Source organism: Pristiophorus japonicus, chromosome 4 (assembly GCF_044704955.1).
Source record: "Pristiophorus japonicus isolate sPriJap1 chromosome 4, sPriJap1.hap1, whole genome shotgun sequence".
In the NCBI taxonomy this organism is placed as follows: domain Eukaryota; kingdom Metazoa; phylum Chordata; class Chondrichthyes; family Pristiophoridae; genus Pristiophorus; species Pristiophorus japonicus.
This window is the reverse complement of record NC_091980.1, coordinates 50,020,457-50,045,099: the sequence shown is the minus strand read 5'-3', so window position 1 is coordinate 50,045,099 and position 24,643 is coordinate 50,020,457. Positions and strand designations below refer to the sequence as shown.

General features: G+C 44.5%; 1 protein-coding gene across 3 annotated transcripts in view; it reads right to left on the bottom strand.

Moving 5' to 3' along the window:
- LOC139262898 (long-chain-fatty-acid--CoA ligase 6-like) overlaps positions 1-23,854 on the bottom strand; it is a 161,629-nt gene extending 137,775 nt beyond the window's left edge. The window contains exon 1 of one of the 3 annotated variants that reach the window (XM_070878157.1): positions 23,805-23,854. Coding sequence is in view for 1 of the 3 variants with exons in the window: in XM_070878155.1 (XP_070734256.1) it covers positions 11,851-11,896 (46 nt within the window). In the remaining 2 variants the exon portion in view is untranslated. Of the gene's footprint in view, positions 1-11,850; positions 11,916-23,800 lie in introns of those variants that run through there. The other 2 variants (XM_070878158.1, XM_070878155.1) reach the window with 2 other exon arrangements.
- Between the last annotated feature and the right edge of the window lie 789 nt (positions 23,855-24,643).

The following is a 24,643-nucleotide window of genomic DNA, read 5'->3' as shown; positions in this document are numbered from 1 at the left end:
AGGAGAATATAGCCACTTCTGCAGGTCAAACATGCCAAGGGCATCAAGCTCGCAAGCTTTGGTGGAGTCCTTCGGACAGGCTGTGATCAGCTGTTTCAGGTACCCACCCATAACCCTCCTAATGAGTCAGCACTGTCCCCAGAATTGGATCAACGAGGTTATTTTTAGTTCTGAGATAGTAGTATACAAAATCCATGCGACTTTATTTCAGTTGACACAAGATGTCAGATAAGCTAATTTTCTGCCCCCTTACATGCTTAAAAACTACGTCTTAGATACACAAAAAAAGCATCAATATTTGTAGGATAGAACCAGATATGCACACTCAGGAAGCCTCCTTCTCCCATGCACACCTGATTGTAGGCATAGTTACAAACATTCCTAAGCTGATTTACGATTCTGGGGTGAAATTGCTCCTTTTTATAGCTCCGTAAGCACCTCCAGGGGGAGCTAACAGGGCGCAATGGCGTTTTCGCCTGGGGGAGGGGGACACTACCAGCTTCCGGGAAATTGTCCTGGAAATTTGGGGGGGGGGGGGCGCTGTCCTGGCGGCGCCACGATTAGCGCCCTTGGCCACCGCGCAACCAACGATGACGTTATTACCGTGTGCGCCGACCCCTCACCGCCCCACATCGACCCCTTAATGGCCCGCGGGGGAAATTGCCCCGCAGGTCGCGAAGCTGGCGGGGGTGGATGTCAATGCCAGCGTCGCTCCCAATCGGGGCGAGGGCCAATTTTCTCTCATCAAATATCAATTGAATGGATCATCCTGGTCTTGCCAACAACACCCATCACAAGAACAATTCAAACTTAATCTCCTTTGTTCTAAAAAAACATTGCTTTATGAGACAGGAAAAATCTTGGCTGTGTACACCCGTGCCAGAAGTAGGGAAGCCTGACTTTTGGCAAATTTTGTAAGGCAAACACCTCTCCCTTAATTAGAATAAGCTTCCTGCCGAGAAGGGGTCTAGACGTCATGAAGGAAGTGATGCTGTCGGATGAAATGGCCCTTGGTTTTTTGGAAGCTAGCGAGCATTGATGAAGGTGAATTCAGAGGTGTGGTGCTATCACCCAGCAAGTAGCCTCTATGCATTATGATCCTTCATACCCCAACTCTCACAGCAGGAGCTCCATACTTCAAAGTGTTGAATGATGTTACATCTCTTTTAAGGCATTGTCTTGGAGATGCATTGTAAATCAGTTTTGGTTTCTCTTCCTATAGGTTCCCACAGCATGAGGTGAGACAAGGTGTCTCTAAAGATTCTGCCACATTACAACAGCTTGCATCAAGCAGTCTCCCTACCTCCAGCAGCAGAACAGATATTAGTAGTCTAGAGAATGCAGTTAGTGAACAAATATGAAGGTGAAAGTCTAGCCCTTAGAATTGAGCACCAGGTGAGTCACAGATCACAAGTGAGGAGGAGCAAGTGGAAGTGGCAGGATAAGAAGATTCAAGGTTTGGACAGGCTGCAAGCACATGCTGCATATCAACTGGGTGAGGGTTGGTATCCTACGGAGTCTGCGTTCAGAGGAGAGCAGGAGCAAAAGGCATTTCTCACATCCAAAAGGAATCTGCAGCAGTAGCCAGGAAAGAATGTGCAGTAATGCACATCTAACATCACTGAAAAGGTCTTAATGCTAGTGTCAGCTGTGGCTTGGCTCAGTGGGTAGCACTCTCGCCTCTGAGGCAGAAGGTTGTGGGTTCATGTCCCACTGCAGGGACTTGTGCACATAAATAAATCTAGGCTGACACTCAGTGCAGTGCTGAGGGAGTGCTGCACTGTCAGAGGTGCCTTCTTTCAGATGAGATGTTAAACTGAGGCCCTGTCTGCTCTCTCAGGTGGATGAAAAAGATCCCATGGCAATATTTCAAAAAAGAGCAGAGGAGTTATCCTCAGTGTCCTGGCTAATATTTATCCCTCAATCAATGTAACAAAAACAGTTTATCTGGTCATTATCAAATTGCTGCTTGTGGGAGCTTGCTGTGTGCAAATTGGCTGCTGCATTTCCCACATTACAACAGTGACTACACTCCAAAAGTACTTCACTGGCTGTAAAGCGCTGAGATGTCTGGTGGTCATATAAATGCAAATTTTTCTTTCTAATGAATATGCAGATTGTAAATGGAGTGAGTAGCATATGCATAGCCACTTGCAGAACCCTAAAGCAGTCACAGAATCATAGAAATTTACAGCACAAGAGGAGGCCATTCGGCCCATTGTGTCCGTGCCGGCCAAAAGAACTAACCAGCCTAATCCCTCTTGGTCCGTAGCCTTGTAGGTTATGGCACTTCGAGTGCATATCAAGTACTTTTTAAATGTAATGAGTGTTTCTGCCTCCACAACCCTTTCAGGCAGGAAATTCCAGACTCTCACCACCCTCTGGGTGAAAAAAGTTCTCAACTCCCCTCAAATCCTTCTTTAAATTTATGCCCCGTGGTTATTGATCTCTCTGCTAAGGGAAATGGGTCCTTCCTATTCACTCTATCTCGGCCCCTCATAATTTTATACACCTCAATTAAGTCTCCCCTCAGCCTCCTCTGTTCCAAAGAAAACAACTCCAGCCTATCCAACCTTTCCTCATAGCTAAAATTCACTAGTCTTGGCAACATCCTTGTATCCCTCTGTGTCCCTCTCTAGTGCAAACACATCTTTGCTGTGATGTGGTGACCAGAACTGTGTGCAAGGATCAAGAGTGAATAAATGCACTGATTTTGTTTCATTCCCTTGGGACCATCAAATAATGCAGGCAATACAGACTGCTGCATAATGGACATAAAATGTGCAACTTGACATCTTTGTGGTCAGAAATGACTTGCACATTTTGTGGATTGCTACCCCTTCCTCAGAAGGTTGTGGGTTAAAATCCTACTCCAGAGATTTGAGCATATAAATCTAGGCTGACATACCAGTGCAGTGCTGAGGGAATGATACAGTGTCGGAGGTGCCATCTTTCGGATGACCAAGGCCCCATCTACCCTCTCAGGTAAAAGATCCCATGGCACTATTTTGTAGAAGAGCAGGTAAATTATCCCAGGTGTCCTGGCCAATATTTATCCCTCAATCAACACAACAATAACAGTTTTTCTGGTCATTATCACATTGTTGTTTGTGGGAGCTTGCTGTCCGCATTTCCCACATTAAACGAATATAAATCTAGACTGACACCAAGCGCCTTTCACAACCACCGGATGTCTCAAAGCGCTTTACAGCCAAGGAAGTACTTTTGGAATGTAACCACTATTGTAATGTAGGAAATGTGGTTTATTACAACAGTGACTACACTCCAAAAGTACTTCACTGGTTGTAAAGTGCTTTGGGGTGTCTGGTGGTCATGAAAGGCGCTATATAAATGCAAGTCTTTCTTTCTTTCCTGTTGATGTATGCATCTGAATTAAATTGTGGAATCCTGATACTTACATGGGTTCCATTGATAATGCTTTGGACACTTGGGAAACCAGCTAAATGGCAAAAGATTTGTACCCTCTCCAGATATATCTTCTTTTCACTGATAAAGTTATGAAAGTGCTATCCCTCATGTACATGGGGCCCGAATTTGGTGGACCGCCCAATTCTCGGCGGTCTCGCTGTGGTCGGCCAATCTTCACCACGGGATACCGCTGGGGCAGAGTGCTGGCAACATTGGTCCAGGCGGTCCTGAGCAGTGCGTCAACCGAGTACGACAGATGGTCTGCTCCAGCGGTGCAGCGTGAGTTGTCTGGACTCTTTGGGTCTTGAGTTCTGTGCACGGGCGCTCTTCCATCGACCTTCGTTAGCCGCCCCCTCGCCCCGAGAAGAGTAGTCCAGAGGCCAGAGACTGCTGATGTCGGATCGCAGGTATGGGTCTCCAGGTAAGTTTAGATTTTAAATTGTTTTGTGCAGTGTTTTTGATTTATTAAAAAAATCCTTATATTGTTTATTTATCTATTTTTTCGTGTTTTTCTTGGGGGGGGGGCGGGGAGGGGAGGAATAGATCTCTAGGGCGGTGGGGGGTCGGAGGCGGGGGGGGGGGGGGGGGAGGGGAGAAGAGGAACATTGTAGTTTACATACCGCCAACATACCATCGGCATAAAACCACCTTTTTTCAGATGCTGTGCACTCCGGTGGTGTGTCGGCGGTATGCCTCCAATGTTGGACTTCTGGGCAGTCTGTAGGGTGCTCTGAGTGGGCGGACGGTATGCATACCGCTTGGTGGTATGTCGCTGATGAATTTCCTGCTGGGCGGTATGTGGGTATTTTTCGATCAATTTCGCGATTTTTGGTGGTATGTTGGCGGTCCGCAGGCAGTATGTCCACCAATTTTGGCCCCATGATCTCCTTCTGTGCTGTAAAATCCTATGGGGGTAATTTTCACATTCACTGCCTGGACAGTAATCTGATGGAGCATATAACTCAACCGTTGTCGAACCCGTCTGATTTTAATCGCATTGAACTCAATGAGATGAAAATCATGCAGGTTCTACAATGAGAGCCAGATCTGCTCTGCCAGATTACCACACGAGCGGTGAAGGTGAAAATTACCTCCGATGATTCTGTGACATTCCCAGGTAAGGGTGCAGTGATCTGCAAAAGCAAGTCCTTGAATACTGACAACAGACATCATACTCCTACCTGAAGATGTTGTGACCTCATGAATTCGTCCCCATTCAATTCATGCAGTATTATGAGAACAGCCAAAGGAATCCTAACTTAATAACTTTATACTGCAGCAAAAAATACGCAAACACCAGAATGGTTAGCCTTTGCCAAAAGTAGGCTTGGAATTAAAATGCAACAAAATAGATGGAACAATATGCAAGAAGTTCAGTGCACCAGCAGGGAAATGCTCATTGCCATAAAGCTATACTTAATACCCTTAAAGAAACATCAGCAAGCTTATAAAAAGGAAAACTCCAATAAAGGCCAAGCACATTTAGCAGTCATGCACTGGGGGCAAAGTAGCCGGACTCCAGGTATTTACCACAGACAGGGAGGGAATAACTGAAGGGAGAGTTAACCCGATGCATTCTCATGCACCTCCTCGCATCCAACTATAAAAAGCTGCATTGGTGGAGGCCAACGAGTAGGCATTCATCTCATCTTTTCCACTGGATAAAGTTTATGTTCAAAATATTAAAATAAATGTAATTTATCGAAGTCTTGTATTTCAAGGCCTTTTATCTAATGCATATCCATTGAATAACACATCTTAAAAGGCGTTGCAACTCAAAACTGTCAGCACCGACAGGTATTAAAATTGAATTTGCCTCAAATGATCACCAAGGTCACCTGATGAGTTAAAATTGATGAAAAGGTTAAGCAATTTAAAAACTAGTGCCTCAATTAACAACAAGCTTAATAAGCAAGCAAACAAAACCAATCAAATGATTTCCAAACCTAGCAATCTGCACAAAAAACCCAAATCAGATTACTCAAATAGATTCAGCCCTGCTTTTGACCACTCCAGTCATTGTATACTCCTAAAATTAAGATTTATTTACATTAATATTTAACATTGCACATGAGAAAAATCACAAATTCCCGAAGAAAAATCTAATCTTAGCCATAAAATTGAGCATTTAAAGTCAGAAATCCCTGCAAAAGTTTCCCCCACTTAGGTCTACCCTTCTGTCTGGGCCTGGGATTTGAGCTGGAAATTTCATCCAGCCCACGGCCGTGTTGTGTGGGTGAACTTGTGTGTTTGAGAGAAATATATATCACACTCACAGGGTAGACCCATGGTCCTATAATGGCAGTACAACACTGTCAGTGCATACCCACAGAACTGATGGTGCCAGTACAGGTTGAATCTCCCTTAACCGGAATCCTCGGGACCTAGCCTGTTCTGGATAAGGGATTTTTCTGGATGAGGGATGGTCATGTTAAATTGGATGGTACAGGTACTGAGCAAGGTGATATCGGGGCTGGCGGTGGATCGCAGGGTCAGGTCCGCGATTGCGGAAATCGACAGCGAGGAAGGACTTTGATTTGTTCATGTCGGAGTTCTGCGCATGTGTCACCCAGTGGCCGGAATGGTTCTGGACGAGGGGTGGTTCTGGATAAGGGAGTTCTGGATAAGGGTGGTTCAACTTGTATAACAATGTATAAATGCTGACGTAAGAATGCCAGTCCTACATTGCCAACATTTATCCACAGAACTCATCAGTGCAAAAATACACTCAAACCTGGATATAAATGGTGCCCAAAAGGAAGGAAGATGCTTCTGGAATGGCTATAAGGATGATAATGAATTTAATAACACAGGATGAAAACTATGAATGAGAGAATATACAACATGGAACAGTAGATTGGAGGTGGCATCAAAAGGAAAGAGGCAGCCCATTGTGCGGTTCATTATTCTGCAGTGAAAGTGAAATGCAAAGTGAAGAAAGTAGCATGTAAAAAGTACAGCGGAGATCTAAAAAGGGAATAAGAGGGGCAAAAAGAGAGAGAGAGTACGAGAATAGATTAGTAGCTCCTCCCCCCCAGCCTCTCCGTTTGCTTGCTGCAGCCTCTTTAGTGATTTGCTTGCTGCAGCCGCTCTGTGGGCCCCGATGCTGACCAGTTGAATCGATTCCGCCCCATCCCGGTGCAATTTTTAAGAGATCGATCGCACCAACAGGCCACTCGGCCAGGGCTAGGGGTGGGCGGGCAGGAGAACTGATAGAAATCATCAGCAGGTAGGAACACTATCAGTTCTCCTGCCCACCCCGAGCCCTGGCCGAGTGGCCTCCCGCACTGGTTGGCCCACTGCCTTCCCGGGCTGAGTTTACTTCAATTTTTTTATTTCTTATTGAATTCTTATTACTTTTTGTTTGCAAGGTTTAGTGGTTTGTAAGGCTTGGTGGTTTAGGTGCAGGCAGGACCTCTCCGCTTCCTGCCCCTATCCCAGGCCGAATGGCCTCCGATAGCTATACCCACCTGCTTTCTGAAGTGGCCACATACGCTGGTCTAAGTAGATTTGGAGTAACTATTAGCTGGACAAAGTTGCCTAAATGGACAGAACTGGCATAGGTGGCTGGTATCGCCCCCTTTTGAGAAAAAAAAACTAAACTAAAAAAAATCGTAACTAACTCAGTTACATTGGTGCAAATTGATTGGGGAAAATGGGGATTTTTAAGTTACGCCAGAAAAACCAAGTTACTCCAAAGAAAAACGGAGCAACTCCTGGCCAAAATTGAGCTCTAAAATTTGTGACAAAATTAATTGCCATTTGGAAAAGTATGGGCTAATAAATTAAAGTCAGTACAGATTTGTTAAAAGCAAATTGTGTTTGATTAACTTGATTGAGTTCTTTGATGAAGTAATGCAGAGAGTACTGTGGTTGATGTGTATATGGACTTTCAAAAGGTGTTTGACAAAGTACCACATAATAGACTTGATAGCAAAATTAAAGCCCATGGGATTAAAGAGGCAGCATGGATACAAAATTGACTAAGGGACAGAAAGCAGGGAATAATGGTGAAAAATAATTTTTCAGACTGGAGGGAAGTATACAGTGGTATCCCCATGGGTCAGTATTAGGACCGTTGTTTTTTTGATAGATATCCTTAGCCTGAAACTATGCCCCTTCGTTCTAGACTCTCCAGCCAAGGGAAACAACCTCTCAGCATCTACTCTGTCAATCCCCCTCAGAATCTTATATGTTTCAATGAGATCACCTCAGATTTTTCTAAATTCATAAAGTGTAAGCTGAATCTACTCAATCTCCCCTCATAGGCCAACCCTCTCATGCTGGGATAAAATCCCATAGCTCCTTATAATCCTCATTTTTCATACATGAGACGAGACCCTGGTTTTCATTAAAGTCAATGGAAAATAAATCAGGTTGCAGCATTACTGGCGAAGACTATCCTCACCCTCATCATTTTTTTCCCATTTGATGTAAAGGCACCTGTATAAAACATGTTTTTGTTAATTTAACTTATGTACTGTATTTGATGAAAATTATTCAATTCACGACCTGGTTTGCCAAAGGTTGACAACGTGGGAAAAAAATGCTCTTTCAAAAGTGATCAAAGTGCCTTGATTTTTCTGTAAATGGAGATCACAGTAAACAGGTATTCTACAATTATGAGGGAAGAACTAAACTTTGAACTTTGCCCATGGGCATAGACTTATCCTTGTCTCTGCATCAGCTTCACTATCTCTGTGCCTGATGTAAAATCAGGCCTACTCCTATGTGCCCAGGACTGGCACAACTGATTAAAACATATTTCATTGTATTAAAATAAAATGACTCATATTTAAATTTTTTTTTTTGCAGGCCAATTTGAAATGAACAGGTAACAACAGTATTAAAATGGCATTCAAGAGAATTTTACGTAAATGTGATAACTGGCCTACAAAATTGAGCACACAAAGCAAATTAAACCCTTTTATTGGAAATTCTGCTTTATTAATATTGTATCAGTTTACTTTAAAGGAATTACTGAAACGATGTAATGTGTGTGGGTATCAATAATAAAAGGTGCTGTATCTGTAATAATGTGAAGCAAGTCATTAATTTAAGTTATGGAAATAATGGAATGATAATTAGCTGAGGAATGGAATGGAGGTGGTGATGATAAATGCAAAAAGCTCTAAAGTGGGGCAGGGAGAGAGGGGTGACGGGAGGAAGTGACAATTAGAGTTCTGCAGTTACCTGCTATGAACTCTCTACTGTTCACACTACTACAGAAGAGCATCTCTAGTAATATAAAATTTGCTAACAACACCATGCAATGTGGTCATGTGGATTGTACATGATCTGTTGGGGCCACCAGTGTGCGCGCACTAGGTCCGTGCAGCAGAGCTGGTCTCCAGTCGTCTTGGTTAATCTTTGCCACTGGACCAAGACCTAGCTCTGTCAAGCCCATGTGGTAGCTGATGTGCAACGGTCACCACAAGTTAAAAAAATCCATGCACAGGCATCTTCCACCCTTCAGGATGTAGTTCGGGATCTGGAATATTAGGTCCTTCATTGAAATACCTGTGAACTCATTCCTTTTTGGCGTGGAAGCAAGTCATCCTCGATACGAGGGACTGCCTATGATGATGACATGTTCTGTGGAAGAAATGGGCTTTAAATGAATAAATGACCTTTTTCCTTTCCATGCAATTACATATTCCTGTGAAGCGACCTGAATGTGAATATTACCATCCATTTTAACTACACTAGTGAGTATTAGCTAGGACTTTTCGTTTTGGCAGACAGACAGTGTGAAGTCGGTGGGGTGGGTTTTGTGCTCGCTCATTTGTCCTTTTAATAATCCTGGTGTATTTTCTGAGGTCAGTGTCATTTGAGTAATTTTGGCAGGTTCCTGGGGAGACTTCCATCTGCAGCAGGAGTTTGCCTCAAGAGAGGGAGGAGAATCGCTGCTGCAGGACCCAGGTGCCTGTAGCACTGGAGTGTGGCTGGCTGCCTCCAGAACAATTGAAGGATGATTTTGTTTTTTGTTAATTTAAAAATGTTCCAGGCAATGGAAGTATAATCGATTATCTTGTAATCAATTACTGTTTCTTGGGGATTGAAATTGATATCACCACCTGCCTGAAACAGCAATGCTGTATGCCTGGAATGCGTCAGCATTCATGACATCCAGCACTGATATGACAGTTATGATGGAAAGTAAGTTGAATGGCAATATCCTGGCATTAACCTGTCATTCGAATGTGCCCACCATGTTAGGGCAGATGGCATTCAATGTCACCTGCCACCTCGGCAGATAATCCCAAAAGTGGTAGTAGCCTATGGTGGGGGTGGGGGCACTGGTGGAACCATTCCCAGCCCAATTTTCCAATGGAGGTACCAATGTAACTCTGGAGAAAAATCTATCCTATCCACAAAGGATATCCTAATAAGATTCCAAGGAGGCATAAGACAGAACAGATGCAGACAGGTAAAAGGGAAGAGGAAACGGCAGCCTTTCTATCAGAAAGATCTCACCTGCTACTCATTTTAATGTGAAATGATCTGAAATAATGCAAGTGCTCTATGCAGAACCTTGTACTGCTGATGGGGCTTAGCAGGTGCTTTTTTCACAAGTATGAACAGCCCATATGTGACAATTGCCACAAATGCAAGGGACAAGTAATAGTCTTTTTGATGAGTGAGTTTATCTTTGTGGTGCATTTCCAATTACATGGTGTTCTATTTATTAAAGGAGGCTGTGAAGTAGATAGCTATTACTGGATAGCTCTGTCACTTACAGGTAGTGAACACCGTCCGGGACAGTGATAATATTAGCAAAGTCCTATACATTTTAATATCACATATCCCCATTTTTTCACACCCATGTAATGGAGCTGGAGGGAAGGGGGGAACTAATGAGCCCTAATACCATGCTAGGTCAACTTTGGTTAGATGAAACTGTTTCAGTATGTTTTCACTATTTCTAATACCCCCATTTTACTGCACTAAACTATGCCGTATTTAGTGCACTCTTCAGAGCAGTGAGGGCAAACTGCCTCAGTTACACTGAATACTCACATTGTTACTGGATTGGAAGTTCTTAACCTCATGCATGTACCTCTGCTCATTAGGAATTTCACTGACCAATGCCAGAAAAGAACTGATTGGGTACTCAGTTCTTTTATATCATTGGAAAATAATAGACATTTTAGAGCTCACCTAGGTATTCTTTTGACCCCAACTTAGACATTTTTTCATTTATTTTCTCTGAAAGGCCTTGACTTCTTCCTGGAGTATGGTGTACACCCTCTGGTACATTGCCCAACTGGGCCTAGCTAGTTTAATCAACCTTGGTAGCATTATCCTCAATACTACACATACACTTCCAGCAGGGGTCACTGCTTTGTGACTAGAAGTGGAAACCCTGACTGGTTTTCTTTTCACAAACCAAGAGGCTCAGAGGTCAATTCTAGAGACTGTACAACCTCCCTGTCGGAGATCAGCGAACTCAGCACAAACCAGGGATCAAACCTTTAAATATCCTGGTCTGTATAGCTCAGTTAATCTTTTCTTAACCAGATGAGGGAGCTTGCTGAGTTTGTTTTAAACTTTAAGTTTACCATTTAAAAAGTCAGCTGTCACTGCAGCAGATACACAGAGCTGGCAGCGCAAGAACACCAAACAGCAGATTTCTGTGAAAATGGCCGTGTTAAGCTGTACAGTGCAAAGGATTATACAATTCACCAACACCAAAAATGCAGTATTTGAATATATCAACATTGCAATAAGATTCTGCACTTGTACAGCATTGAAGAATCATTAACCTGCAGCATCATACAATAATACATATACGCACCCACACACGGTTTTCTTTCAGTCTAAAAACATTCTCAAACATTATACTGCTGAAGGCAGAGGCAGTATTAAGAAACATTGGATCATTCTCCCTCAGAGCGTTTTTAAGGATGTATGAAAAAAATGTCTGCATCAGTTAAAGTAAAAACAAACAACATAGAGTATTGATTAATTATGTCTAATTAATTCATCTTTTGCAGATGTACAACAAATCAGAAATAACTTCAGTTTTAAATTTTACATGAATTGCAGTCTCAAGTCAGAAAATGTCATTATACCCAGAGCAAAATGATTGTGCTGCTTTTAGGAGGGTCAGAATTAGAGTTGCAACCACTGCTTAATTACAAACACTAAATAAAGATGTATAACATAGTTGAACTGTATGAGATTCCCCCTATTTAAAGGCCTACCAAGGTTAATTAAAGAGATAAAAAATAAGTCTTCATCTCAAGACTTGCTAGAATTCCAAAATGTGCTCAATGTGAGCATGATGCTCATACACAATGTACCAGCAGTTTCCAGCTCATAATCGCCAGTTTACCACTGTGACAAATGCCTCAGATGATTAATAAGCCTAATTCATAAATGAACATTAAGAACATAAAATGAGAGAAGCATACTTACTGAGCAGCAGCCAAATACAACCACAGACAAAGAGAACGGTATCCATCTTTCAGAGTTATGTGCTGGATGCAACCTAATGCACAGTACTGCAGCACACACTGCAGCATGCTGGTGGATTTATGGGTATGAGTCATCGTCATCATCCTGTTGAGTTAATGAACTCCCCATGGTTAAAGCAGGCATGCCTTATTTTCAAAGCCATGAACAACATTATGGAAAAAGGATACACTCTTGTCACCCTCAATGAACAATTTAGCCTCCTACCAACAAATATAGTTTTTAAATAAAGTGAACAGTTTCAGTAAACCTGACATTGAGGCCTTGATTTTAGCTCCTCCTGTCTGGCGGAAACCAGGCACGTGGATGGGTGTGCATTAAAATGAAGCGGGAGACTTAACCAATCCTTTCCTGGCCTGGTCTGGCTGATTCCAATTTTAAATTGTAGGCAGCAAGGATACCTGCACCAAGCCGGCAGGGTCCTCTTTAAATATGCAGGTCGGGTTCCTACAACAACAACAGCAACTTGTATTTATATAGCGCTTTTAACGTAGTGAAACTTCCCACAGGAATATTCTGAGACAAAAAATTTGACACCGAGCCACATAAGGCGAAATTAGGACAGGTGACCAAAAGCTTAGTCAAAGAGATAGATTTTAAGGAGCGTCTTGAAGGAGGAAAGAGAATTGGCGAGGTCTAGGCAGGGAATTCCAGTGCTTAGGACCTAGGCAACAGAAGTCATGGCCATTGATGGTTCAGTGATTATAATCAGGGATGCTCAAGAGGGCAGAATTAGAGTAGCGCAGATATCTTGAGGGGTTGTGGGGCTGAAGGAGATTAGAGAGAAAGTGAGGGGTGAGGCCATGGAGGGATTTGAAAACAAGGATGAGAATTTTGAAGTCTAAGCGTTGCTTAACGGGAGCCAATGTAAGTCAGCGAGCACAAGGGTGATTGGTGAGTGGGACATGGGCAGTCAGTTTTGGATCACCTCTAGTTTACAGCTATATCATAATCGGGGCCTGATCTGACATTTTAACCTAAAGCCTGAGTGAGTGAGCAGTGGTGACTTCACCACCAGGCCAAACTTGCCAGGAACAGCAGCCAGGGCCAAAAGAGTCCCAGAAAGGTAAGTTAAACATTTTTTTTTAAGTTTCCTTGTGGGCCAGGAAAAGCAGGATTGTTCCTCTGGGCCCCAATTGTTAAAATAAAGGTAAGGTTAATGGCACTCACTGTTATTTATGCGCAAATCGCACAGCAACTTTAGGCAAGGGCAAATGCGTGGTTAAACGCGGAAATACGTAAGTTGCTGCCCGAGATGTGCAGCTCCACTGTTAGCTTTGCGAAAACGGTATCTCGCTGTCTGACTCACCATTCAAATACATTAATGGGCATGAAGTTGCTATAGATACAAACTAAACTTGCCACCGAAAGTTAGGCTTGTCCATTTCAGTCATAATATTCTTTTTAACATTGTGATAAGTGGTAATTACTGCTAAACAACTTCTCTGGCATTGAAAATGAGCTTTTACAAGCGTGGAGTTGTATTGATTGAGCTTTTAATGGTTGTGGAGAATTAAAAAATAATTTTTTTTTTAATTTCTCATTCTGTCACTTTTTTCTCTCTCTTAATCCAATCTTTCTTTCCCTCTCTTTATTTTGCCCTCGCTACCTGATTTGACATTAAATTCACTATTCAAACTGACACTTGGTTTAGACTGCACTGTTCGTTTCATAATTCTTCAATCTGATTGGTTAAGGAGGGGCACAGTTGCTTGTCCTTTTCACACAGGTTCCAGATGCTCTGTAGAGGGCACCGCACCGTTTTGATCTCCCATTTACAGCAACATCCAATGCAAAAGAAATGAAACAGGTAGGATCAACTCGAACAAATAACAGATGCCATTTGTTTACCAGCTACGGTAAATTCTGGACATTATACGATTGCAGTGTATGAGTGTGTGTGGGTGACGTGGGGAGGGAGGTGCATGAGGACTGCACTTTTATTTTCTTCCAACTTCTTTGGTCACTTAAACGGTTCCATTCTAGTAGCCTTCTTTGCCATATATGTATCTGGACAACTGCGGCTGGAGTTTCTTCAGTCGAACAATAGTTGCTGGAAATATAGTGAGGTGGAACTTCTGCCTGACCAACTTCAGGAGCACTAAACTTGCTGTAACTTCTAGGGTCTGCATGATTAGCATAATTTAGGCAAAGTACAGGCATGACAATTGTCTGCATTTGGGAATTTGCCTGTCTGGTGGTTGAAAATTACGTACTGATGCAGGACTTAATTGCCTGCAGCAGCTTAAATGGGCTTCAAAACAAAACTTTGCTTCACATGCAGGTAAAACAAGAATTCTGTGGGGAATAGAGCCCCTGCTTTGCTGATGCTGATGTTGAAGTGCTGCTTCATGGGGTCAGATTGAGAAGGAAGCAAATCTTTGGAAGGACGAAAGGAGGTAAGTGGAAGCAAGTTGCCGGTACAGTCAGTGCCAATTCCAACATTCAGCACACAGCCACTCAGCGCCACAGAAAGGATAATGCCAGCGAAGGCAAGAAGAGTCAGCCACACCTTTCAAGAATGCACAGTGCTCTGTACAATGACCTCCCCATTGCAGTGTTAAACTGCTTCAAAAGATTCTCATTAATAAATAAGAGGTAGTGCCATGCCCGTTACACCCTCAGCATTCACTGACATTACATGCTTTGACTTTACAAAAGCCTTGCATTCAATATAATTGAGGAAAAATACAAGACGACATTAATATTAGACTCGTGAATCAGAAAACAATTTCAAAATTTGTGGATGACACCAAATTAAGGGTATAGTTAATACTAAGAAAGATTGTGACAAAATACAAGAAACGTTAATAAACTTCCAGAACGGGAGTGTAATGGCAAATGAATTTCAATATAAATAAGTGTGAGGTGGTACATTTTGGGAGGAAGAGTGAGGAGGCCACATACTCCTTGGAAAATAAGGGGCCAAAATTGCCCCATTGCGTATGGCCAGTTAGGGCCGTCGGCTAGCGTACCGGAGCGCTAATATGTCAGCATGCGGGCGCGGCGGCCACATTGACCCGCGCAGATTTGCCCTCGGGGCTCCGCCGATGAAAAGTGGTTTGCTCAGCAACCCATGATTAGGGCACTAGCTTGGTGCACACACGCCAATGACATCATCACCGTGCACGGCGACCCCTTATCGCCCCACGCCGACCCCTTTACAATCCATGGGGGAAATTGACCCATGGGAGCGAGGTCTGCGCGGGGCGATGCCACCGACAGCTTCTTGATGCGAGAAGCTGTGGTGGTTGTGGCCGCCCTTAAAGGGGAGGTGCCGCTGCAGCGATCGCCATCTTTTTTGTGCCGGCCAACATTTCAGTCAGCTCAACAATGGTGGCTGTTGGTTCGGCTGGGCCGCTAACAGGCAGGCCGGCACCCCCTCTTGGGTGCCGGGCCACTGGCCCGGCCGACACCCTCACTGGTGGTCTAGTTTAAGAGAAGGAGAGGGATGTTGTGACGCGGCGCCATGACACGATACTAAATGCCGTGTCCCGCACTGCGCAAATGCCGGGGGGGATGCCCGGTAAGTGCAATCAACATTTTTTTGGAACAAAGAGCTCAAATTTACACCGGGGCCGGCACATCCTGTACCAGCGCAAAAAAATCTCGATCAGCGAAATGACTGCCCCAAAGCCAACATGGGGCAAAATCTACCCCTAAGTGTCTAAATGGGGTAGAGGAGCAAAAGAGTCTCGGGTACAGATACACAAATCACTAAGAGTAATGACACAGGTTAATAAGGCCATTAAAAAGAAAACAAAGCACTGAGATTCATTTCTAGAGGGATAGAATTGAAAAGCAGAGAAGTTATGTTAAACTTGCATAGAACCCTAGTTGGTCCACTCAGAGGACTGTGCACAGTTCTGATCTCCATATTAAAAAACGGATATAGAGACACGAGACAGTGCAAAAATGATTTTTAAGGATCATATCAGAACTGAGAAGCTATTGCTATCAGGAAAGATTGAACATGGTGGAGAAAAGAAAAGGCTGAGGAGTGACCTGATAGAGGTCTTTAAGATTATGAAAGGGTTTGATAGGGTAGACTTGGAGAAGATGCTTCCACTTATGGGGGAGACTCAAACTAGGGGCCATAAATATAAAATAGTTACTAATAAATCCAACAAGAAATTAAGGAGAAACTTCTTTACCTAGATGGTGGTTAAAATGTGAAACTTGTACTACAAGGAATAGTTGAGGCGAATAGCATTGATGCATTTAAGGAAAAGCTATATAAACACATGAGGGAGAAAGGAATAGAAGATTATGCTGATGAAGAAGACTGGGAGAAGGCTTGTGTGAGGCATAAATACCGGCTTGTTTCTGTGCTGTACATTCCATGCAATTCTATGTAATAACCTGTGGCATGTACACGTCATTGTGGTCAATAAGGTGGTCAATTGACATCTGAGTTTAACTGCATGTTATAGGACAAAAAGTAATTCTCTTTTTCTTAATTATATTTTTAAGGAGAAGGCAAATCATAACTACTGGCAGACATCAGCGACTGGTGTTGGGCCCCCAAACCTGCAACCTCTCATCCCTTTGAGGAAGAAGCCATACAAATCTTGGGCATGGACTTGTGGGAAGTAAAAGGGTTCATCCAGGCATTCTACTTCTCTTCCTATTACACCCTGCATTAATTGTCAGTGTACCAGATCATGAAAACCTCACGTCTCTCCTATTGAAAATAAAGTTTGAGCTCTATTTGTGAAGAAATCACTAACTGTTATATCTTTAATACTCTTATGAATGACTCCACGAGGTCTAGTATTGTACTTGAGCTGTTGTGACCTTAGTCCCATTTATTGTAACTCCAGTGAGGCACAAGCATGGTGAGCAGCCTTTTATACTGGGCCCTGCACACCTATGCAGGTGACCCTCAGGTCTCCCACCGCAGTGCCCTCTGGTGGCACACATTATGTGACTATACAGTTAGTATACATGGTCCACATACATGACATCATTTCCCCCAAGTCTTTAATGCAAATTTACTCGTACATTGATGGTGACCTGGGCTTTGCTCTTCCTGGTTGACCATTGGAGGGTCACTTCTAGTTTGGGTGGGTTGGTAGTGAGATTTGTTGCCAGTGGAGGTCCCAGTACTCCATTTGCACCCCCCCCCCCCTCCCCACACACAGAGATCATGCTAATGACCTGTTACATGCAAATTGAATTCAAATTCATCATATAGGTTTTACATTTACATCTTAGTACATTTGTTGGGTGGATTACAGTTGCGTTTCTTTTTGTGTGGTACATTTATATGATCAGTACAGGTATATCAGTATAGGTACACAAGGACAGTCTAGTTCCTGCACGGCCGGATGAGATCCGGGTCGCCTGATGGCGGCGCAGCGCCCCATGCTAGTGGGTCTGTGGGCGAGGCGAGCTCATTTTGCTTGAGTTGCCGGAGCTCAGGGCTCTTGCCGTTACTCCTAGTGTTGGGCAGGCCCAATGACAGCTGATGTGTCTGTGACCTCCCTGTCCTTTTCATTTGCACAGTGTCACTGCTACTCCCTGGGAAGCGGTCAGAGAGAGTGAACGTTTCGTCTAAGCGACGGTGGGGCTGCCTCATCTTGTCTAGCAGTTCGCAAGGGACTGCTGACTTACTTTCCTTGAGGGCACCGTTGTGAGCCTTCTCTAGTTTGGGATCCTGGCTGGTCCAGGTCCCGTTCGGAGGAGTCATTGCGGGTGACCCTTCGCTCTTGGGCATAGCCGTGGTGGCGAGTGGGTTTGTGAACTGCGCCTTTTCCACTCGGGTGATGGGCGACAATAGACGACTGCGAGCATAGGCGCAGTTTATTGTTTCTGGCTCGTGGCGGTTCATGCCATCGGGTGCCTGCAATGTTAAACCAATCTGAGGCAGAGTATCGTTACCGGTGCCTCTGCTCTCTGGGGATCGTTTACTCTGAGGCTTGTCTACTTCTGTCAGCTGTGGGGACATTTTATGATACATCGTTCTGGTCCCGGGGACGCAGGCTACAGCATTGGGTAGCCCGCTGGACCTGTATACGACCGTTAGGTGTTCGCCCGCTACATTGGCTGATTGCAATTTGCACCCATCACTCAAAAATATTTTGCTTGTTACAGTTGGACTTTTACATTAGTTACCAATTTCAAGCAGTTCATTCAAAAATGGCGGGTTGCTGGCTTCCTTTAAAATGGCCTTACTACTTTTACCCCAATCGTCTTCCTTGCATGGAACCACATGTTGTTGTTGCTCCATTAGCACTGCACCTCGTGGTTTGGACACCATCTTTTCCCTGTCCATGCTATCGACTGCCGCGATCTTCTTTCCCAGGGATTCTGCCACTGAAGCTGGGAAGGCACCCTCAGATCCAATCTTCCTCCCCAGGAGCCGTGCCACTGAAGGAAGGTGCGTTCGGGTTGCCTCAGCTGGATCATCACAACGCAGTCGTAATGAGCGGTAAGTGCCTCGGGGGCTGCACGGATCTGCTCTCCAGTGCCTGGTCCAACCGAAGGTGGGGGCTTACTCTGCCTCTGAGCATGGGGGGCGTTGATCGCTGGAGGGATGAAGTCTTCCCAGTTCCAATGAATCTTTCCCATCCATCTTCTTCCAAGTAGCGTTGGTCCATCACCTGAAACAATCTACAATGGTAAATTGTGCACCGCACCATGGGATACACTTACATCCGCATTACCAACAACTGATAGCAGTTCCTTGGTGTAGGTGCGCAGCTTTGCCTGAACTGGAACCAGCTTGGGTCGTTCAGCTTGATCGTTCCATAGCCTCTCAAAGGCTTCCTGGCTCATTACTGACTGACTCATCCCCGTGTCCATTTCCATGAAGACTGGAACACCATTTATCTCAACTTCCATTATCACTGGAGGACAATCTGTGGTGCAGGTATATACTCCATACACTTCATTCTGGGAATGAGCTGCCTCTCTAGCCATTTCCTCATAATCCACGCTGGATTCACAGCCATCTGCAGACGTATCTTTCACATGGTGAGTCACAGCTCTTTTGCACATTCGCTGGAGGTGGCCCTTTGTGCTGCAGCCTTTGCACACATAGTCTCTGAACCGACACTGATGAGCCCTCCGCAACGCCAGCATGGTGCTACTCGACTTACGTTTGCACCCCTCGGCGGACTCTGAGTTAAAGTACTCGGAGGCCAGTACGCTCTGCCCTGGGCAGATTCATTTTCAACAGTTCTGCCTATGAAAGGCGCCATTCTATTTACAGTACTTGCCGGGTTTGAGTTCTGAGAGTAAGTCATCATCTGTTTGGAGCTGCAGCTTAAGGTTATGAACGCCTGGCTGATGCTGATGGCCTTCTGCAGCGTGACGGTTGTTTCGGCAGTCAGTAGCCTGTGAAGAAGGGCCTCATGACCGATGGCAATTACGAAGACATCCCGCAATGCATCGGCGAGGGATGCGCTGAATTCACACGGTCCTGCCACCCTCCTGAGGTCAGTAGCGTACTTCGCGATTTCCTGACCTTCGGGGCGGCAGTGTGTATAAAATCGATGCCTGGCCGTGAGGATGCTCTCCTTGGGTTTGAGTTGGTCCCGAATTAGCACTTTCAGCTCCTCGTATGACTTGGTCATTGTTTTCTCTGGTGCAAGCAAGTCCCTGACGAGGCCGTAGACCGCAGGCCCACAACTGGTCAACAGGATAGCTCTGCGCTTATCTGCCAGTGTGGCCGGATCATCGCCTACCAGATCGTTTGCTACAAAATATTGGTCAAGCCGCTCCGTAAAGGCTTTCCAATCTTCACCCTCTGAGAACTTTTCTAATGCACCAACGTTAGTCATTTTTGCATGAAAGTTCGGAATCTCGTCGCCAATTGTTATACCTTTAATACTCTTATGAATGACTCCACGAGGTCTAGTATTGTACTTGAGCTGTTTTGATCTTCGTCCCATTTATTGTAACTCCAGAGTGAGGCATAAGCATGGTGGGCAGCCTTTTATACTGGGCCCTGCACACCTATGCAGGTGACCCTCAGGTCTCCCACCGCAGTGCCCTCTGGTGGCACACCTTATGTGACTATACAGTTAGTATACATGGTCTACATACATGACACTAACCTCTTGTTTTTCCCTTCTGTGTATGGGGAAGATGAGTCCATTCCCAATGTATCCCATCATGCTATCACTTCAGAGCATGTGCCGTCACTCACTCACTCACTCACCTTGCAAACCAGTGACATTCACTTGGGAACATTTAGAAAATGAATCAGAAGGGAGTATACTGGGTGATGTACAGAGCATGACGATCAGGATCATGTGGAGGAAGACACTGATGACCAGGAATAGGGATATATCACCCCTTAGCTTATGAGCCCTGGGATTGAGATCTCACAACTCCTGCTTTTAAAAGAAGGATGCTTGTAGAGTGTAACATATGTGGCAAAGAGGTGTTGTCAGATATTATTCAGCAGTATGGAAGGTCAATTGAAGAATCAACTACAGTACCCTGATGGATGGCTGGCTTCAAAGCACTGCAGACCATCACGGAGCTCTGCAGACATTAGCAAGGGAGGCCCTGACAACAGACCCTAACTGCAGTCTCAGCTTTTGCTGTGGATGTTCAGACTGTAACCATGGAGGCCTGAGATGCTGGATTAGAGAAGACTGTCTCTTCTAACCTAGAAAAGATTGAGGTTGGATTGCAAACAAGCATTTCACAGGGTTTTGTTGATATCATTAGTACCATTAAATCTGCTTACCCACAGACCAGTGACCATATAGACAGTGCCCAGAACTTGTGCCATGGCAGGAATGTACTTGAATGGTGGTGCTGGTCAAATACTTTCAGTTTAAGGGACTTAATGATTTGAACCCATTCTAAGTGAGTGCAGGACACAGCAGAAAACTGTCAATAATGCATTCTTAACTGCCATTACATTGGACAAGGATGGTTGGTCTGCACAATAGAAATGTCACACTGGTGCAAAATGCCTGCTCCCACGCTGGCTTTAACCAGCAGTGTTAAAATAGAAAACAATATAACGAGAGACAACTGAAAGGCACTATACATTGATATCTCTTTTTAATATTGAAGATTATGGAGCAATTCAGTAAAATTATAATTCTGCTATCATAATACGTATGCAGTATTTGCATTGTCTTATCTGGGCAGCTAGAGGGTTAAGATTGATTGCATATTAGCTCGATAAAATTTATTCTTAAACTCTTATTTCTTCTAGTAGTCAACTTAAGTGCAGATCGATTTTAAAATTCCTTACACTGTGTCCTTGTGATGATCAAAGAATTTGGAAGTAGTATTGAACATAAACATTAAGGCTCAGCACACCAGGTAACCTAGAACTATACCAGATAACTTAAAAATATACTCATTGCCAAAATTTGTATCTCTTTCAACTGCTAACAAAAGATAAAAATAGAGAAAAAATTAACTTTCATCTGAAAATAGAATGTTTCTCATATGAGCTAAATTGCAGTTTCAGGGATGTGAGTATTTCTGCAAGGTAGGCAGGAGCCAAATTATTACTACTTTATCAAGACTATTAAAAACCTATGGAAAAACTACATCAAGTCAGATGGCAGCAAGGTGATGCAACTCATTAATGATCCACTTTATGAAGCCATATTAAGGGTAGAATATGAGGTTATGAATGATTTCCCACATGGTGAATTCTCAGTGGTGCATTCTGCAACTGCGGTCTTAGGCTTGACAAAAGGCCAGGAGCTGTTCCATAGGACAGAGAGGTAAAATAAAGAGGTCAAAATGCACCAGGCGCCTCTTCATGTGAAGAGCTGCATAGCCACAGGCTGGGTGACAGGTTTCCAGACCACCCTCTTGGCTAAGTACTTGTGTGGCACTAGGGGGTTTAAGACATAGGAGAAAAGAAGTTACACTGGAAGGAAAATATCAAATGGCCTCAAGTATTAGAACCAATTCTCAGCAAAAGCAATTGCTACCATGTTGATTAACTTCTCAGAGAAAATATATCACTATCTGATTAGGAAAAGGAATGAATGTACTAGGGATTAAAATTTAATGGTGAGCCCTGGTCGGTGCCTTTAGATTGAAGGTCACAGCTAAAAAAAGGACATAAAATATATATGACTGGCATTGTTAATGACTCTCTCTGTCTGACATTACCCATCTTTCTTTCCAAACCACCATCAATAATCCTCACCTCTAAAATTCCACCCTTGATCCTTGTGTCCCCTGAAACTAGTCCCCAATCTCTCCTTCTTGTCGAAGGTCCTTCAATGTGTTACTGCCTACCATGGGCCCAAGTTTCCACAGGATAAAAAACGGGCACCCCTCCGAGCTGGGCGCCCATTTTTCACGCCTAAAACGGCGCCAGAAAAAAAACGCGCTATTCTCGAGCGCTTTGCAGCTCCTTGTCTGTTTGGCGCGGCGCCCAGGGGGGCGGAGCCTACACTCGCACCGATTTTGTAAGTGGGAGGGGGCGGGTACTATTTAAATTAGTTTTTTTCCTGCCGGCAACGCTGCGCGTGCGCGTTGGAGCGTTCGCGCATGCTCAGTGTGAAAAAAAACATTGGCACTCGGCCATTTTTGTAGTTCTTTGTAGCTGTTTAATTTTTGAACATTTTTTAATAAAATCACATTGCCATCAGCACATCAGCACTGAGGCTACCCTTCGCACTGTCTCCTTCCCCTTTCCACCCTCCACGGCAACAACCCGCTGTCTCCTTCCCCTCCCTCCCCTCCGTGGCAACAAACCGCTGTCTCCTTCCCCTCCCTCCCCTCAGCAACAACAACCCGCTGTCTCCTTCCCCTCCCTCTCCTCCACAACAACAACCCGCTGTCTCCTTCCCCTCCCTCCCCTCCGCGGCAACAAACCGCTGTCTCCTTCCCCTCCCTCCCCTCCGCGGCAACAAACCGCTGTCTCCTTCCCCTCCCTCCCCTCCATAACAACCACTCCCGATCAGCGGCACGAACGGCTTTCTCTCCCCCCTCCCCCCTCCCGATCAGCGGCACGAACGGCTTTCTCTCCCCCCCTCTCCCCTCCCGCTCAGCGGCACGAATGGCTTTCTCTCCCCCCCCCCCCCACTCCCGCTCAGTGGCACGAACGGCTTTCTCTTCCCTCCCCCCCCTCCCGCTCAGCGGCAACGAACGGCTGCAGAATTCTCCCTGGCTGAAGCACTTTCACACAGGTAGGAAGATGGTTTATTTAATCTTTTCTTTGCTTATAAATGTTTATTCAGGTTGGATTTATTTGTATAATATTTGTAGAAGTATAAATAAGGATTTATTGTAGAATTTAATGAGTTCCCTTTCCCCCCACCTCGTTCTGGACGCCTAATTTGTAACCTGCGCCTGATTTTTTAATGTGTAGAACAGGTTTTTTCAGTTCTACAAAAATCTTCACTTGCTCCATTCTACTTTAGTTTGGAGTACGTTTTCACTGTGAAAACTTTGAAATCAGGCGTCAGTGGCCGGACATGCCCCCTTTTGAAGAAAAAATTCTGTTCCAAAGTAGAACTGTTCTACCTGACTAGAACTGCAGAAAAAAAAATGTGGAGAATTGCAATTTCTAAGATAGTCCGTTCTCCACCAGTTGCTCCTAAAAATCAGGCGCAAATCATGTGGAAACTTGGGCCCCATAATTCTGTATTAGTTCAGTTTCTGTCCTCATCTACAAATCCCTCCACTACACTCCACCTTAGCTCTGTAACATTCTCCACCCATACATCCTCAGAGCCTTCAACTATCTCAAACTTATTTTTTGAAACACACTTCACAAACCTTCTGCCTCTCTATCTTCCTCCTCATCTCTAAAAGCTTTTTCAAAATACACCTTTTTAACTGAGCTAGCTGTCACCGCTCCGAGTGCCCAAACTTCCCCAACCCCTTTTTTCAGCGCACTCTCCCGAGATGTGCCGACTTTGTGCGCTGGAAACGGTGCCGAAAAACTTACTCACGTTTCTGGCCGCTCTGCTGTGTGTCCTGGGTCCTTGCGTGGCGCTCCTCGTGGAGTGGGGGGCGGAGCTGCAGCCCTGCGTCGAAAACAGTGCCGGCAGCTGTGCGCGTGCGTGGTAGAGCTGTTGCGCATGCGCATGCGCAGTAGCTCCAGCCCATGACAATGATGCCTGCAGAACGCGATCAGCCCCTATCCCAGGCCGAATGGCCTGCCGCACAGGCCGGCTGCTGAGGGCTGCAAGAAACAGGTTGGTGCGACTGAGTTTTGATCGGGATGAGAGAAGGGGGAGGGGTTGGTCGTCTTTGGCTGCAGTCTAGTGGTTTGGACCGAGGATAGCTTGTCATGCATCGATGTCGCTTGCCATGCTGGGCTGGCTTTGCGTTCATTTGGTTGGATGATGGTCTTGTCATGTTAAAGAAGCACATATACAGTGACAGCCATGTGCTTAACCTACATCCCATCCTGTGTATCAATAAATAACCAGCAACATGCAGTTAGGTTGTATTACAAATAATTTATTTGTGAAGCTCTTTGAAGATGTCAGTGGGCAAAAAGGGAAAAATTCCCACCCGAAAAGGGTTGAAAGTCGGTGGGGCGGCAACCGCGTTCTCCCTCCCCTATCCCAGGCCGAAGGTATGATTTACTTCAGCTCTTTATTTGTTAATTTTGTTAATTTAATTATTTTCCTCAGTTCTTTAGTTTTTATTGAATGGTTATGACTGCTTGTGCTTTGTTTGGTGCTTGGTGGTACTTGAAATGTTGTTTAGGTACAGGGTTCCTTCTATTTTTTTATTTTTTATTTATTGATTGCTTATTACTTTGGTCTTGGTGCTTTAGGTG